This window comes from Oreochromis aureus, linkage group 1 (genome assembly GCF_013358895.1).
Source record: "Oreochromis aureus strain Israel breed Guangdong linkage group 1, ZZ_aureus, whole genome shotgun sequence".
Lineage (NCBI taxonomy): Eukaryota > Metazoa > Chordata > Actinopteri > Cichliformes > Cichlidae > Oreochromis > Oreochromis aureus.
The window spans coordinates 8,473,301-8,489,793 of NC_052942.1; the positions used below are offsets into that span (position 1 = coordinate 8,473,301).

Consider the following 16,493-nt stretch of genomic DNA (forward strand, 5'->3'; position numbering starts at 1 on the left):
CTTCATCACAAGCTGAAAGAGGCCTGAACATCAGCCACTCAGACATTTGCTCTGCCCTCAGACAGAGAGTGTGGGAAACTCTGACCACCAGCAGAGAAGCATTACAGGATTATATGCATGAATGGTGTATTTAAATATAACTATTGGTTGCACAACTGATGGCGAACACATGGCTGAGCTGCAGTAGTGACCTGGTGATCTTCACATCTAGTTGTAGGGTCATAGGGTGTCGTGCAATTGTTGGAAGTTTCATTCTAATATTTAGGGTCTTCACCTTACAGTATAAATCGCTATGAGGCAACTGTTGTTGTGAATCGGCGCTATATAAATAAAACTTAATTGAAATGAATCACAGAACAAATGTTAAAGATTGGTCCTAAGCTTCGTACAAGGGAAAGTAAACACAGCTTGTCACAGACGTTTGAATCACATCAGATCTCTTTACTTATTCTACTGAAGTGAAGTGAAACTGTAATGGTAGGCGGATATCTCCCACTCACTCATACTTAAGCTCAAGAGACAAGGCTTTCAGGAGTGTCTCCAATCAGCTGCTAGGCCATCAAGAGATAAGAGCCTAAAAATATCTCATGAACAAGTAGCAAATAGACATATGAAATTAAACAGAATAGAATAGAATTGCAGGTAACCAAAATCAATATGAATAAAATGTCTACAACAGATCCATGTAAAGTAGCTTAATGAGTTTAACATTTTTATGTTAATACATTCTGTTTATTAAAATTTAATTTCAGAAGCTCTGGTGACAAATTAAAGAAAACAAAAACAAAGTGTAGAGCACTGCATTTCTTGATGAGTTTCAAGATTGAGCAATCAAGACCATGTACTGGAAGCCTATGGGAGGGACAGAACACTCACTGGTTCTTTTGACGATGGTAATGCAGAGTCGGCTAATGTATCTATCCAAAATCTGCACATCTGCTAACTATTTCTTTGAAATCATTATAATGCTTAAACTCTTCTGTGAGCCCCTTGCGTCTTATGGGTGGGGCCTCATAATCCCAGGAGAGATTGTTCCTATTACGATATAAAGGTTTCATTTTAGGATAAAGGTCAGAACAACTCTGGAGTGGATCCTACAAACTATGAAAGCAGATTATCAAGATCCAGAAATAATGTGCTAGTCCTGTTTTCCATTTTTAAAAATAGTTTTAGACCCACCTGTGCCATTGGCACCAGTAGGAAGGAAAAACTTTTGACCTCCAGCAGTACCAGGCTCAGAGAGGGGCAGCCATCTGCCACAAACAACTGGGGATGAAGGGAGTTAGGGAGGGAATGTAAATGTGATCTGTTCATAAGTTAGAGACATTAACCAACAGAATCAAACCACTAGTTAAAAGCTGAGATGGATTTGAGCTTCAACACTAAGAAAGCCTTCCAATATCACCAAAAAACAGCCCCTCCTGACTCACAATGAATCTCAAAAACTCATCCATGCATTCATTTCCAACAGACCTTTTGCTGGATTTTAAAAAAAGAAAAGAAAAAAAAAGACCATCATTACACTGTGACTCTTAATATTTTGTCTGTGAAGGCCTTGTCTATATGAGATATTAGGCTATACAATAAAATTATATATTTAAACCAAACTGAATTACCAGAAGACTAAAGCTACATCTTTTTTATTTTATTTTTCCAAATTAGTATAAATTAATGTTAAACTGGCACTGACAGTCTAATACTCATGCAATTTAGTCATAAAGAGAGCTGGAAACACAGCCTGTGCTAGTGACACAAGATTTTTTTTTTTTTTTTTTAAAGCCATTAAGATTAATCCTGGAAGCACAGAGAAAATCAGATAATTAAAACGATCAAATTGTCAGCAAATATCTATTAACATGTGTTAAGTTGCGCTCAGGAGATATATAAAGGGCCTTTTTTTAATAACCACTATTTTCTTGCACTTTATAGCCTGTAAAAAAATTACACAGGAGATTACAGTGCAATACAATACCTGCAAGGATGGACAAAGGATGCTTTTTTAAAGTTTTTTTTACAAAATACATATTTAAATTTTATTAAGCATTTTACATTTAGCAGGACATCAGAAACAAGTGTAATTTTCTTATAAATTAATCTCACAATTTCTCATTTGTCTTAGGATGTCTTACAAATATTCACAGATTCTCAGCAATTCCATTCCAGGGGTAACAGTTAACATGTACATGCCGTATGTGCAAAAGTGATCTTGCTAGATTTTCCTCGAGTGCTGATGTAATTTTACCAGTACTGGCAAACTGAAAAAGGGAATAAAAATATAATCCATATTAGCAGAAATGGAAAAACAAACCAAAAAAAATATCTTATTCTTGCTATCCTCCCCATGCCATTCTATTCCTGCAAAACAGACCACATGAGCATCACAATGAGCACGACAGTAGTGTTGATGAATATCGGGATAAACCTGCTTTTAAAATCTAATTTCAAGACGCCCACTGGGGCACAGCCCAACGTTTTGTTTGGTTGTTTTTTTTTAGAGCTGGCTGTGATAAGAATGAAAGCAGTGAAGCTGCTGTGAAATGTTCAGAGGTAATGAATACTGTGTAAATGCTAAACAGGTTTAAAAAGGGGGAGAAAAAAAAGACACCCATCCACCCACAACATAAACAACACCCACACACGCAAATATGCACTCTGAGATCCTTCAGGGCCCTCAGGACTCGTCAGTGGTAACGTCCAGCTTTCTCTGAGGGATGTGTACAGTTTTGGTGGACGACTGTCCGGCAGTGTTTACTACAGCAGCCAGAGGCGAAAGGGGAACCGGTGTGTGAAAGAAGCTGTGCTGGGGGACCCCGCTCCCTTTTGGGGTGGCCATCAGGGGCTAGAAAACAGACAATAATTAGTTAGACTAATATTTCACAACCAAATTAGTACATTCATTTAATTTATCTTATATGGTATACATGAACACTAAATCCTATCACCTCAGTAATAAAACACTTGTTTCAGGTCTAATCAGACAATCAGAAGCACCTCTCTCAAACTGTTAAATCAGTGAGACAACTGAGACTAACTCAAAAACACCTCCAAGAAAACTGATGACATGCATGTAAATCCATGTGTGCCATGAAGTCTGAAAGCAGAACAGATCAAGTCTGGTTTAGAGCCCCACACTGTTTGTTTATACCTGCTGTACACTGATCAGGGCCACTTGATGTGGGGATACAGTCTGCTGAATGGGCACAGGGGACAGAGGTTTGATGAAAACCATGGCCCTCTGCTGCAGAGTCAGGGGACTCGGCAATGGACTGGTCAGGGTGTTGGCACGCTCTGGAGTCTGAGGTGTAGCAAATGTGCTTCCTGGGCTGGAGCTGGAGATCAGACCAAGGTTCTGCAGGGTGAAGTTCAAGATGGCAGGACTGGGACTGTTGAGGCGGTGGGCTTGCTGGGTGGCCTGTGGAGAAGCTGCGTTAGCGGGTCTTTGAAGCCGAAGGTTGGTGGGCGTAATCTCCTGGGCTGGGGCAGGTCTGGAGCCTGTAGACAGAGTAAAAGAAGTCCATCCTGTTGTTTGGATGTCGTTTATGCAATCCTTACTGTGCTGCACACAATGATAACTGGAGACCTGACATTTTCTTGACAGTTTAAGTATAAAATCTATGTACAGTCAGAGCTCGAGCAGCACATTTAATAAGATATTTACCTGCAGTTGGTGTTTGGTAGATGTTGGGAGGTGAGGTCTTGTTGCTTTCTGCTCCTGAACTTTGAACTTCCTTGTAGCTGATGAGGGACTGCTGGGAGATTGGGATCAAGTATCCAGCTGGGACTAAAGTCTGGATAGGTAGAGTAGAACAAAAGAAAATCAACGAATGAACATCTACTAACAGATCATCCTCTGATGCTTGAAGTTTTTAGCGCTTTTACCTCAGCATGAAGCTGTCCGGGTGTGAGGGGAACAGCCCTGACCGGTGTTAATCCCGCCTCGCTGTCAGAGTTTGCCACCTTCTCTTCTCTGTCCAGTAGGAGTTCCAAGCTCTGCTCTAATGTCTGATTGGCTACAGCCCCGCCAGGGGTGTTGACAAACTCTGGGTCCAGGTGGAGGGCGCGAGGCGAGGGCCGACTGGTGAGCTGAACGACACGACGGGCCTTTAGGCGGGCCTGCAGGATCTCACAGAGCTTTGGAGAGGTGTCCTAGGAGGTGAAGAAAGACAGGCACTGAGAAATGAACAGTGCGAGGTGATACAGTTATATAGTTCTGTGTTGGTTATTAACAGATTATTACATAAATGGCACATTTAAGTTTTCTCACCTTAAAGGTGGGGTCAGACCTCTTAGCTTTAGAGGGGCTGCCCTCGGATGCCAACTCTGAACGCAGCCTTTTGACCCCCGAGGGACTTGCATCGGCGGCTGTGTGGCTCTTAGCTGCCGACTGGCCATTTGGGCTCTGCCCAGTCTTATCTTCAAAAGTCATACAGCGCACTGCCAGACTAGTGGGCTGCGGCCTGGCCAGAGGGTTTGACCTGAGCGAAGAAGGGTTCAAATACACGGCGTAGGGCCCGCACCCTCGCTGCTGAGGTAACAGTACAGGGATCAGGGGCGAACACTGCGCAGGAATGTAGGCAACAGACCCCGTCGGCTGTGCTGCCAGCAGGGCGTGTGGGTTCAGGTTGGCAGTAGTATTGACTGCAGGCTCCTGAGTTGGAGGTTGTAACGGTATCTGAGATGGTTCCACTGAAGTAGGAGTGGGAAGCTGTAACACATAACCTGCGTTTGCCTCCACAGCAGCAGGCTTTAGGCCTTCATCTCCAGTCCTGGAACACAAGCAGGACAATCATTTAAAGAATACCTCTTATGCTCTTTTTTAAAGCGGATGCTCACATTGAAACACGACAAAATGTTTCATATAATGAGGTAAGTTTGTGCACGTGCAAGCAATCTCTGTGGGTCAAAAGCCAAATAAGGTAAAACATACAGAGCTACTATTGAAGATTTAGCTTAGGATGAGTGACAGACTAAATGGAACTAAACTTACGCTGACTCCTGGTCAAGTTCAATCTTACAAATAGCAGCAAGCTGGGCCATTTTGTTTGGGAAGTCACTGTTCACTGAGGAATCACCTGAAGACAGAAGAGTAAATTTAAAAAAAAAGAAATCATTTATAATAATTTGCTGGAGAAGGAACTTTTTTTTTTTTTTAAATGAAGAAATTCTTTTCTGCTTACTCTTGACAGGACTGCTGGGGGCCGAGTTGATCTTGCGTCGATCATCCTGAATGCTCTTGGCGAGCTTTATGAGGGACGGGTGGCGAGTGAAGCTGCGTTTGGTCCCCGGTGACGAGAAGAGATTTTTGGCACAGTTGTCAGCGGACGCACGTGGTTCGAGTACGCCTTTCTTCTTGGGCGGGCATGCGGCTGAGGTGTTCTCTGAGTTTAGAGGAAGAGTTAAGTGCTTAGAAAACACGAACACTACGACTACACCTTATAACTGAGGGCCAAATTTTCAGGAAGTTCTGGTGATACCTTTGACTTGTGGAAACTCGTCAGGGCCGACCCACTCGAACGCCGGTTTCCTCCCCCTCTCTTCTGTCACGTGAACTTTCTCGATGAGCTTCAGGCTTCGTAGCACATTAGCTATGTCGTACAGCCGCCGCACTTTGGCTGCAAACACACAACCAAACAGCGTTAATATCAACTAGTGAAGACACAAAACAGGAAATACACATAATCAACATTTAAAACTTCATAAGATGCCTTTATCCCCCACCTCGATCATAAACGTCAGAGTTCATGCATTTTCGAGACTGCGTCATGCATTTTCGAGACTGCGTCATGGCATACATGTGAACACATGTATGCCATGACGCAGTCTCGATTCACATTATACCAGGGGTGTCAAACATAAGGACCCGCCTAGGACTCCAAGAGACTGAACAGGCTGATCAGAAGGGCCAGCTCTGTTCTAGGATGCCCTCTGGACCCAGTGGAGATGGTGAGTGACAGGAGAATGGTGGCTAAGCTGTCATCCCTGATGGACAACATCTCCCACCCCATGCAGGAGACTGTGATAGCCCTGAGCAGCTCCTTCAGTGGCAGGCTGCGGCACCCACGGTGTGGGACGGAGAGACTTCGCAGGTCTTTCCTCCCCACTGCTGTCAGACTCCACAACAAAGACTTCAACTGACCCCGCAAACTGTTTTTGCGGGGCCCCCCTTTGTTTTACACGAAAAATGTTCGCGCCCCCCCTCGCGCACGCACGAACACATCCTCCAACCACACACACCCATATTTTGCTCCATTGTGGTTTATTTCACACCTCAAACATTTAGTAAACAATTAAGCAAATACAAGTAATCTGCAATAAATTACAAGCAGTAAGGAAATAAACTACTAACTCTTTTACGCTACGTCCACACCTACACGGGTATTTTTGAAAACGCAGCTGTTTCGTCCACACGTAAACGGCGTTTGGAATCACCGAAAACGGAGATTTTTTAAAAACTCTTTTGCGTTTACGTGTGGACGAGGAATACAGAGTTCGTCACGCAACGTCAAAGGGATGTGCCTTTTTTCACGTCACGCTGTGCGCCATGTTGTTTACATGAGATTAATTGCAGAATAGCAGATAGAGACAAAATAGTCTTCAGGTTTTACACGCTTACATATACACACGCAGCTACTGTCCCTCCATTCAGAAAGGCAGAGGCGTCATGGTGTAATTATTTTACATGTAGTTGTTTTTTTCCTGTGTAATAATATTCAACATTGCTATCAATACATTTTTCAATCCCTCTGCAAAATGGGTTCAAAAACATAAACAACTGTTGGATGCTGTTTGTCCGTGATTTGAACAGGGGGAACAAATCGTGGCAGGATCAGCCTGATGTTATTTGTATCCCACTGTAACTTTACTGTATAAAGAAGTAACATCTCCAAAATGTCAGGAGTAGTTAGTTATTACAACAAGTGTTTGTGAACTAAAAATCAAGAATGTGGGATACTGTTTGTCCTTGATTTGAACAGCCCAGCACGTGCTCCTGACGCAGGGAAAACCAATTCTGCAGGGGAGACCTACCTTGGCACTTGTGCAGGTGAAACCAAAGGGAAGATATGCTTCACCATATTTTCTAGTCTTTGGCTTAGAATGAAGTTGGTTTGGAGACATATTCAGCTATGCTTCATCTCCTGCTTTGCGTTTGTGGAGGTGCCCCATGCTAGCAGTGTCCAAGCATTGTTTTTTTTGTTTTGTTTTTTCCTTTTCATGCCGCGCCCCCCTGCAATGGGGGCGGGCCCCACACTTTGGGAAGGTCTGAACTGATCTAACACACACATGTGCAATAACACTAAGTGCAATACTCTTTTTCTGAAAAAGTTGTATTTTTTACTCAGTTGTATAAAGCATTTGCATTCTATTTTTATCCTATTGTATATTTTATTCTATTCATTCTACTGTATATAGTATTTTATTTTATTCTATTCTTTACAGTTGTGTACAGTATTCTTATTTCTATTCTATTCTAATTGTATTCTAATTTTGCGAGTTTGACATCCTTACACTACACCTTATTTAGATGAGGCTCTGTACTCACTCTTGAACTTGTTCTTGTCTTGATCTGCTGCCTGGTCCTCTCCAATCAGGATCTTAGCAGCCACGTCCAGACTGACCACACGAGGATTAGACACCAGAAAGAGCATGACAAACTTTTGGCTCATCACACGCAGAGATTTGTCTTTCCTACTGTTGACAGAGGCTGGACAAGACATAGGACAATAAACACAAAGGTTTGTGTGTTTGAGCCTAACTATTTCATTTTGTAAAGTATTTCTGTGTATCATCTCGCAAAATTCAAAACGACAATTTCATTGTTTATATAAAAACAAAATCTTCTCCACCTGCTTTGAACTCCACTCCTGGCAGCTCCACAAAGAAGAGCTCTTTCTGTCCGTGTTCTCCGTTCTCCAAATCCACCGCCGCCACCTCGTTCTCCTTCTCCTCCCCGTCAAAGTCAAACTCCTTTTCCACAAAGCGCTGGCGGATCTGCTGCATCTGCTGGCTGTACCTGTGTTCCTTGCCCACCTGCTTCAGAATGGCCAGAGTCTGAGCCAGTTTGGTCCGGCCGTGCCAGGTGTAGCGGTTCTTTGCAGAGCGGCTCACCATGTGAAGACTCTCCAGTACGTTCATGATGTCGTAGATGCGTCGGCGCTCCACATCTGTGAGCGTAGGAGAAAGAATAAAATGACTTAACTCATTAGGTAAAAGTAACTGATTGGAGGAGAAAATAAAACAAACCAGCCTCAGTTACGATCAATCTGTTTTTGTGCGTGTTTTTTGTCTAAAGCAGAACAAGTCAACTCAGATATGATGTATCATAAGAGTTATTGCTAAACAAAGTAAGTTAGGCAATCATTAGCTGCAATCTATGAGCTTAATAGACATACTGAGCTCAGTGGCCACATCATCCAGGCAGATGTCGTTGTTGAGGGCTGGGTTTGGGTAATCTGGATAACGTGCAAGGAACTTGTGACACAGAAGCCCCAGACTCTTCTCTTTTCTGCTAATCATTCTCTCTGACTCTTCTGCATTTTCAGGCTCCTGGAAAAAAAGACAACAGACAAGAACAAAAAGCTATTTTACCATCTCAACATACCAGAAGACGCCTGTGACATCAGCTCTAGTATTTTATTTGTACCTGTGTAGATTCAAGACTATCCCGCCCATCGTTGTCCATACAGAGCTCCTTTTCTCGGTTTCTGATCTCAGGACTAGCAGCGCTGATGAGCATTTTGAGGTTGGAGGTCGGTGTCCAGGGATCAACTGAACCAACTTCCCTCCCTTTTTTAGGCGTGGTGAGGGGACCCATGGTGATCTGGTTGTCCACTAAGACACCACACGAACCAGTTAATGTCTTTGGCGTTTTTGTTGTTTTTACCAGAACCTGGGGTACAACAAAACCACCATCCTGGTGAGAAAAGGAGAAGACAGATTAAGATGCAAGACTCATATTTCTTCTGTGGTTAATACTGAAATGTAAGAATTAAAAAAAGGAATAAATTTTATCTAAACGTGGCCATATTACGTTGTACTTATTGAGCTTTGAATGAGACTTCTGGGTCAGTTTCCAAGTTAGCATAACAGGTCAAAAAGGATCATATGAGCTAGTTATCTAGGTATTACTATGTTAACGGTATAGGTCAAAACAATCAAACATTTTAAGAAAAAATCATATACAAAGGCAATTCACTTAAATAGCCATATAAAATTAAACCTGCAGACCAGATTTCTTCGCTATTATATTTATAAATCTTACTCATGTGTATATATATAACTTTTTAGAGAAAGCCTTACCTCTTTTGGGGGTAAATATATTTGCCGGGAACCGACAGTGCAAACAATTATGAGTTTAATAATGTTCACGGTGTCAGTTTAACAAAAACCCTGACTTTCCTTCCTGGTAATTTTTATCAAAAAATCTTTTAAAACTCATCAAAACATGATTAATATTGGCGGTAACTGACGTACATTCCACCGAATCGCAGCCTCCAACGGCCAGAGCAGTACCGCCCTTTTTATCTGAAGCAGCCAATGAGAACGCGGCGCAAGACAGCGTAGAGGAAGTCAAGAGTGTCCCGCGCAGGTAAACAGTTTTTTGAAATCCTTGGCGCGGAACGTGCCTACAGTAACAGTGACGTCTCGCTTTAAACTTTTATTACGATTTTGGCAAACAGTTAATAATGACTAAGTTCCACCATGAGGAACGCTGCTGTATTTTTATGCAGAGTCTGCTTTACGGCGGAAAAACATCCTACGGTTAATGGTGGGCGTCACGTACGCCAGCTACGAGCGCCCACCGTCCGATAAGAAACAGTAAAACAAGAAACATTTCAACCAAGCCCCAGCTGGCTTTCAAGAAACAATAAGGACCAAAGTTTAGGCTATAAGTGGTTAGCAAATCAACACATCTACGTACAGTGCCAGTGGAAAAAATCAACCATTTACTTTCCAGCCGTCTAGATCTGGTGTGTGCTTTTATAAAGCTCCCAAATCTTAGGGAAGTACATAAAGGGACTCACCTAAATCCACGAAATGTGTCTCTCTCAAAGGAAACTTGTCATCTTCGCGGTAGCGTGTTATGCAGTCCAGACAGTCTGGTCCGAGCGCCAATAAGGACTTTATTATGGGACTGCGCTTCTCCGCGTGCACAGAGGCGATAGAAACGTCAAAAATCATACAAAATTACTGCAAAGTTTGCGCGCCTCAGCTTTCTCTCTTCCTCTCCCAGTAAGCAGTGGCCTCTTGGTCAACTTTACTACAGTCGTGAAAAGTTTGCCCAGTTGTGTGGGTGACCGGCAACATTTGGCCCGCCCAGTACGAGTACGCGCTCACGTCACACCCGCCCCATACCTCTTGGCGGGGAGAAAGGCGGGCCCAAATCAGATACTGTAGCGTCACGTTCCAGATGCTGTAGCATCAGGTTCCATTTTAAAAGGAAGATAAAATACAAACATTTCATTTATTTTCAGTCCAGGTCTTGTATCCGATCATTCTCAGGGGAACGTGTTTTTCTGTTTGTTGGGGTACTCAATAATGATCTACTCAAGGATAAAAAATTCACTTAACTGGGGGGTGAACCAGTGTTGTGTCTACACATAGCAGAAAACTTAGCAAAGAACCAGTTTTAAATGCACTTTCTTAGTGGCAGCCAAGTAAACACATCATTTGTTCCTATTTCTTTTGTGAATCTACGAAAAAAAAAAAAAGAGCCAAATGTATCTCAGTTTAACAGGAATAAAATAGTATTTTTGCGCCCACAGTGACATCCAAAGAGCTGTTAGTCCCAAACGTGGCTTATCTCAGCATGGTGGGAAGTTTGTCCTTCAAAAATCTTAGAAAACTTGACAAGTGGAGGGCAAAAGAAGAAGTGTCAGGCTTAAACCCCATCTAGAGCAGATGAACAGTATCTGAAAGTCATGTCCTGTAGAAAAAGGAATAAAAATCTGTGACTGAGACCTGAGACTCAGAAATGTTCTCACAGTAAATAAGTCAAGAGAAAAAATGAAACAAGAAAAAAAAAAGGCTGAGGTATGCTAAATTACACAAGAACTGGACTGATTATCAGTGACGAGTTTTAGAGTTACAAAGGTGGGTGTCCACAGCAATCTGTAAAACATGGTGGAGGCTCTGTCATTGTTTGGGGTTGCATTTCAGCCAGTGGTGTTGGGATCTTGTCAAAACTGTTGACATTATGAACACAGAAAAGTACAATCAGATTTTGATTCACTACACAATAATCCTAATATCTGGAAAGCATCCAAGTGAATGAGTCAGAATGTCAATGATCCCAAAGACACTGGAAGCACAAAGAAGAGCTTTGAACATCCTTCAGCAAGACTGGAGAACTATTACCAAAAACTGCTTAAGGATATTTCAGGAACGCTTGCCTAAGAGAGTTCAGGTTGTGTTGAAGGATACAGATGAGGCATAGGAGAACATTTCAGGGCTAAAAAACTAATTTAAGCTCTGTTAACTCTGCTGTCGGGTCTTTATCTTACAGTAGAAAGCATCTTAAGGTGACTGTTGTTGTGATTTGGCGCTATATAAATAAAATTGAATTGATTTGAATTGAAATAACAACAACCAAATCAATTTGACACCCATTCACAGGGTCACAGTCTAAAGGCTAAATCTAATTTCCGGTCAGCATGATGTTTTCTGTCACCATTGTTCAGCACCATGCATCTGCATGGGATTTGTCATTGTTTTAATAGCAGGAACTCCCGCAGTTTAGTAATTACGATGACAGCCAGAGAAAATTTCACAGAGTGCATTTTGGGTATACTTTCAAAGGTCATATCACCATAAAGTATATGAAAGGTCTCCTTTTTAGCCACATTTAGTGTCAAAACAAATTTATTATAGTCCTTATTCAACGCTCACCATGAGAAATTTTCAGTTAAAGGCTTGGGGCAAAGATGAGGTACAAGCCAACCAGGTTTCATCACCAGCACTGACAAACACAAACTAAAACAATGTAGCCGAGTGGTGGGACATGGTTCCAGTAACAGCCTCTGATGTTAACTGGCAGTCTTTCATAGACTGCTGGTAATTAACCCCCAAGCCATAATAAACGAACCACACAACTTATCAGATAATATAACTTACTGATATCAATGTGGGATCAACACTGTAGAGATCACAACAACTACTGGCCTAGATACTTATAATCTAAAATAAAATAAAAACCAATATGGCTATCTTATCCCCTTTTTAATTACTTGGTGCTACCTGGCACCTATAAGAGGCACTCAGGAAGTCTGGCGACTCTTTTGGTTGGAACACCCTTGGAAGAAAACACAGGTAAGAAACAATCTTGCAGTCAACATGTTCACTTAAGGTATAAATTGGTTCTCCTACCCATTAGCATGCACACCAGATAAGTGTTAAAAGTAATATTTTCTGTCAACTTGCCATACTACTCACACTTTTGGTTCCCATGCAGACATTCACAAGAACAAGCTAGGAGGCGGCCAACAAGAAAAACCTACAAAACAAAAAACAATAAATCATGTTAAACTTCTTTAACTGTAATCTTTCGCACAAATAATGTTCAAACTACCCATGTGGGTTATAGTGAATAAATAAGTAGAAGATTTTATCTTCCCTTTAGAAGACGATCTATATTACACACAGATATTAATAGCCACTGTCATGACAATAGAGTTTTCCCAGCTGGTCATCATGAGCATATAAATCTTAGCTGGTGCCATAATTTCAGTCCAGGTGGTAATATAATAACAAAAGGGACGGTCTTGACTCTACACATGTGCAAATGGAATCCCGCAAATTATGCTTTAGGCACTTTCAGATAAGTCAGTATGCTAAAGCTATTGTTAAAACTTTTTTATGGAACACTGTGCCTTATTCTCAACTGTAATTAAGACTGTGATGCTGCTACAGTTCACACCTTTAACAGTTTTTTTTCTAATCAGGAAAAACATGAACAGAGACAAAAAATTAAAAACTGATGGCCATCACATCAGAATGAGCCTCATATTTCTGAGGATAATCCTTAAAGAAAAAACTAGGATAGAAGCTCTCCTGGGATCAGGCTGCTGTGTAGCTGTTCCCCACTAAACTCTCCCAGCTATCACCTGACTAACATTTCACTTTGAGTCCCTAAATGTGCCTTCACCCACTACTTTGTAATAAGCAGCATTAAATCACTACAGACAACGTTTTGCAGCACCAAAACACTAAAACACCAAAAAATACTATGCCTACTTCTACAAGACGGGAGAAAACTTCCTGCCTTAAAGTTTTGTGTAAATGAAGGCTGTGTCTTTAGGAATATGCATCATGTGAGCCCGGCATGAACTCAAACAGGGTATTAGTGCAATATTTGGCTGCAGGAACCTTTGGTAAGATGGACACAAAACATGACATCTGTTAGTTGGTGCTGCAAATATTTTTTGTTTGTTTTAGTGGAATTACCACATGCATTGCAACAATAATATAGGAAAAATACAAAAAAAGTCTCCAGATCTTTTAGAGTTTTCTGAGGAGAAGCACAGGTTCAAACGGTTCCTGTTATTTGCCATGAGAGATTTTCCTGAAAATTAACACCCGGATCTTCAGTCTAGCACACAGCTGTTAATCATTACATGCATGGATCCACGCGATAACCACATTATAACCACATTATACAGCGAATAACCAAATCAACATAGCTGCTTGATTAAAAGCTTTGTGTGGTTTGTCGTAAACCTGAATTTACATGATTTGATGTGATTAATTAATTAATCGTACATAAATTTGATGGGAACGTTCACCACAAATCTAGGCTATCAACTAATGCAGGTCCCATGTTATTGGTTAATTCTGTGATAAGCTGCTTAGGCTTTCTAGGCCTAAAACAAGACCAGCAGATAAAACATGACCTGGTCTTGATCTATTGCAGTTATACACAAGCACAATTTGACTTAACTAATAGCACACAATCCATCTTTGTGTCGAGTGGAAAAAGCAAATGCCAAAGACTTCTGCAAAACATCTAGTTTACAAACATATAGCATAACATATATAAAAAACATATAGGTGTGCATTTGTGGAGAGAACATCGTGGCTTTCAATCACTGAGAGAACAGTGAATTCAAATTGTATAAGGAAATTTTACAGTCCTGGACCTGAAGCCTAACAGACCATTTCTGTTTCAACAACACAATGAATCATCAAAACACACAGTCAATCAAAAACTGAGTGTCTGGAAAATAAGAAAATTCAGGTTTTAAATAGCTGAGTCTAAATTGAACCCGCTCGAGATCCTGTGAAGTGTACTGTTCAGTCGGCACAGCTGTTTCAGTGGCTGTAGCTCAGGTGGTAGAGCAGGTCACCTACTAATTGTAAAGTTGGTGGTTTGATCACTGTTTGCATGCATTTTGTTGTTGTTTGCATGCATTATGCTGTTGTTTTTTTTAGCATCCCAAATATCCTTGGGCAAGGTATTAACCCCAAGTTGTTCTAAAATGCAACCATCGCAGTATAAATGTGTGAACATAGATAGATAAAAAAGTACTTGTGTGAATGGGTGAATGAGGCAAGTTGTGCAAAGTACTTTGAATGCTCAGATAGAATAGAAATGTGCTATATAAGAACCAGTCCATTTACCAAGTAACGCTGATGAACTACAATGGTTCTTTGAGGGGATGGTGTGTGAAGTCCAAAGTTCCTCCCATAGTTAAGCAGATTTCATAAGCAGCTGTGTAATGACCCAGTGGATCATCAGAAACACTCACCAGCCTACCAGTAATCAGTTCCAGGTTGTAAGAACAGGATATACACATCCTTAAAAAGTAAATAAAAAATAAACTGAAAAAATCTGATTTTATTTATTTAGTGTTAGGTCGTTTGCTTAACTAAAAGTAAAAAAACAAAACAAAAAAACAAAACAACAAAAACCCTTAAAATCTTATTCTATAGTATTCATTTCTGAAGAATGTGTAATATACTGGAATTCTTTATATCACTTTGATGTTCCAACTAATAAAAGTGAGTCTAAATTTAATGACCGGTATCTGAATTTTCCAGTGTGGATCAATAAAGTCTGACTTTCTAATAATTCGTCGTGTTGGCAATTCAAGTTAGGAATGTAGACTAAAAAAGTACAATTACCAGTTATTAGCGCTTGCCATGCCTCTAATTCCCCATTAGGTGGCAACCAAGCACTACCTACCGGGGTAACCATGGAAACCTACGGCCGCCTTCAAGGATGTTGAGAGAAAACATCGGAGCTTGAAGCACCGCGTGACGTAATGCCAAGGCTGAGAGAGCGAGCGAGCGGGACCTTGATGCTGCCTTCAGGTGCTCGTCGTAAATGATGGCATCCATGTCCATTAGTAAAACACAGTAAAAGAACCGTTTTGACTAAAAAAAAAAAAAAGAAAAGAAAAACCTAACTGTTTGATCGCTAAGTATCGCAGCATCTGTAACAACAGACTTAAAATGCCATCCTCAAAACTGCGGGCCTATGATAATAATAATAATGATAATGATAACAATAATAAGTAAGTTTTACATGACAGACAGGAATGTGTAAAACAGAGGCTAACTCGAATACAGAAGCACTTAAAAGTCATTTTCATCATTGTAAACGCATTATGAGCTCTCTTTTTAAGACAAAAGTATTTTGGTTGCAAATAATATAGCCTACGAGGAGATCTCATTTTCACGCATTCTAGCAGTTTTGCTATCCATCGTAGTCTAAGGAGCTTGGAAAGAAAAGCGTCTGGACTTCTTTAAGTTGCTTGAAGACGTTTCACCTCTCATCCGAGAAGCTTCTTCAGCTCCGAGTTCCTTAGATGACCAGGATGACTGAGAACCTTCACGGACATTTTGCTATCCATCCCACGCAAGTAACAACATTTCCGACGGCACGTGAATGAGGCAGCGGGCTGCTCCGCTTGCAACCAGAGGAACGGACAGCGCTGCGCACGAGGCAGGTACCATCCTCCACGGGGAAGGCAAAAAAAAAGCAGAGGAGAGCGGGGTGAGCTCCATATCTTACACCAGATTCATTTCTTTCATTGAATTTCTTCTCCTCGTTTATTTAAAGCAATCAACTGCTACCAGTTTCCAGAGAGCTCAGAGCAGCAGCCGGTGTGTCAGGCAGCCTGTGAGCTCTCGCAGATTCTCCTGCAGGGATGCTGCAGTAGCTCAAACCTTCGGCAAGCAATTTGTTCAGTTTGTTGTAACTCTCGAGTTAACGTGTATCTGTTGTCAAAGTGTAGCTTTGGCAGCTTTGTGTCCAGAAAGTATACAGCATGTTTAAAAGACCCTTAGAAAGTTACCAAATTGTGTTTTATTAAGTTTTTTTCTTTTCTTTCTTTTTTTTTTTTTTACTTGGCGGGATAGGGTTAAAAAGCCCACACCTGCAGCAATTAGCTGGCGGTTTGTGCGCCTTGAAATGTACTCAGAGTATAGGTTGTAGCGTGTGATCGCTGAGCAGTCAGCAGGAAACTAAATGATTCCGAAATGTGTCGTTGTCATAC

At 41.3% G+C, this 16,493-nt stretch overlaps 2 protein-coding genes across 5 annotated transcripts in view; one reads left to right on the top strand and one right to left on the bottom strand.

The window, feature by feature from the left end:
• Positions 1-1,995: 1,995 nt before the first annotated feature.
• e2f8 (E2F transcription factor 8) lies at positions 1,996-10,296 on the bottom strand. Of its 2 annotated transcripts, none has more exons than XM_031740979.2 (13): positions 10,023-10,296; positions 8,642-8,911; positions 8,391-8,544; positions 7,845-8,162; positions 7,541-7,702; positions 5,475-5,612; positions 5,178-5,378; positions 4,988-5,072; positions 4,265-4,766; positions 3,880-4,146; positions 3,659-3,788; positions 3,146-3,492; positions 1,996-2,839 (listed from the first exon to the last, which is right to left on the bottom strand). In XM_031740979.2, the coding sequence occupies exons 2-13, from the start codon at positions 8,810-8,812 to the stop codon at positions 2,672-2,674; spliced, it is 2,643 nt and encodes an 880-aa protein (XP_031596839.1). In that variant the 5' UTR covers positions 8,813-8,911; positions 10,023-10,296; the 3' UTR covers positions 1,996-2,671. The 2 variants fall into 2 exon arrangements, with proteins under 2 accessions (XP_031596839.1, XP_039459406.1); XM_039603472.1 differs by lacking the exon at positions 10,023-10,296 and adding an exon at positions 9,298-9,498.
• A 5,588-nt stretch (positions 10,297-15,884) lies between these two features.
• The window catches only part of nav2a (neuron navigator 2a), a 209,517-nt gene continuing 208,908 nt past the window's right edge, over positions 15,885-16,493 (top strand). For all 3 annotated transcript variants that reach the window (XM_039603162.1, XM_039603226.1, XM_039603266.1), the window contains exon 1: positions 15,885-15,991. The gene's annotated coding sequence lies outside the window, so the exon portion shown is untranslated. The remainder of the gene's footprint in view (positions 15,992-16,493) is intronic.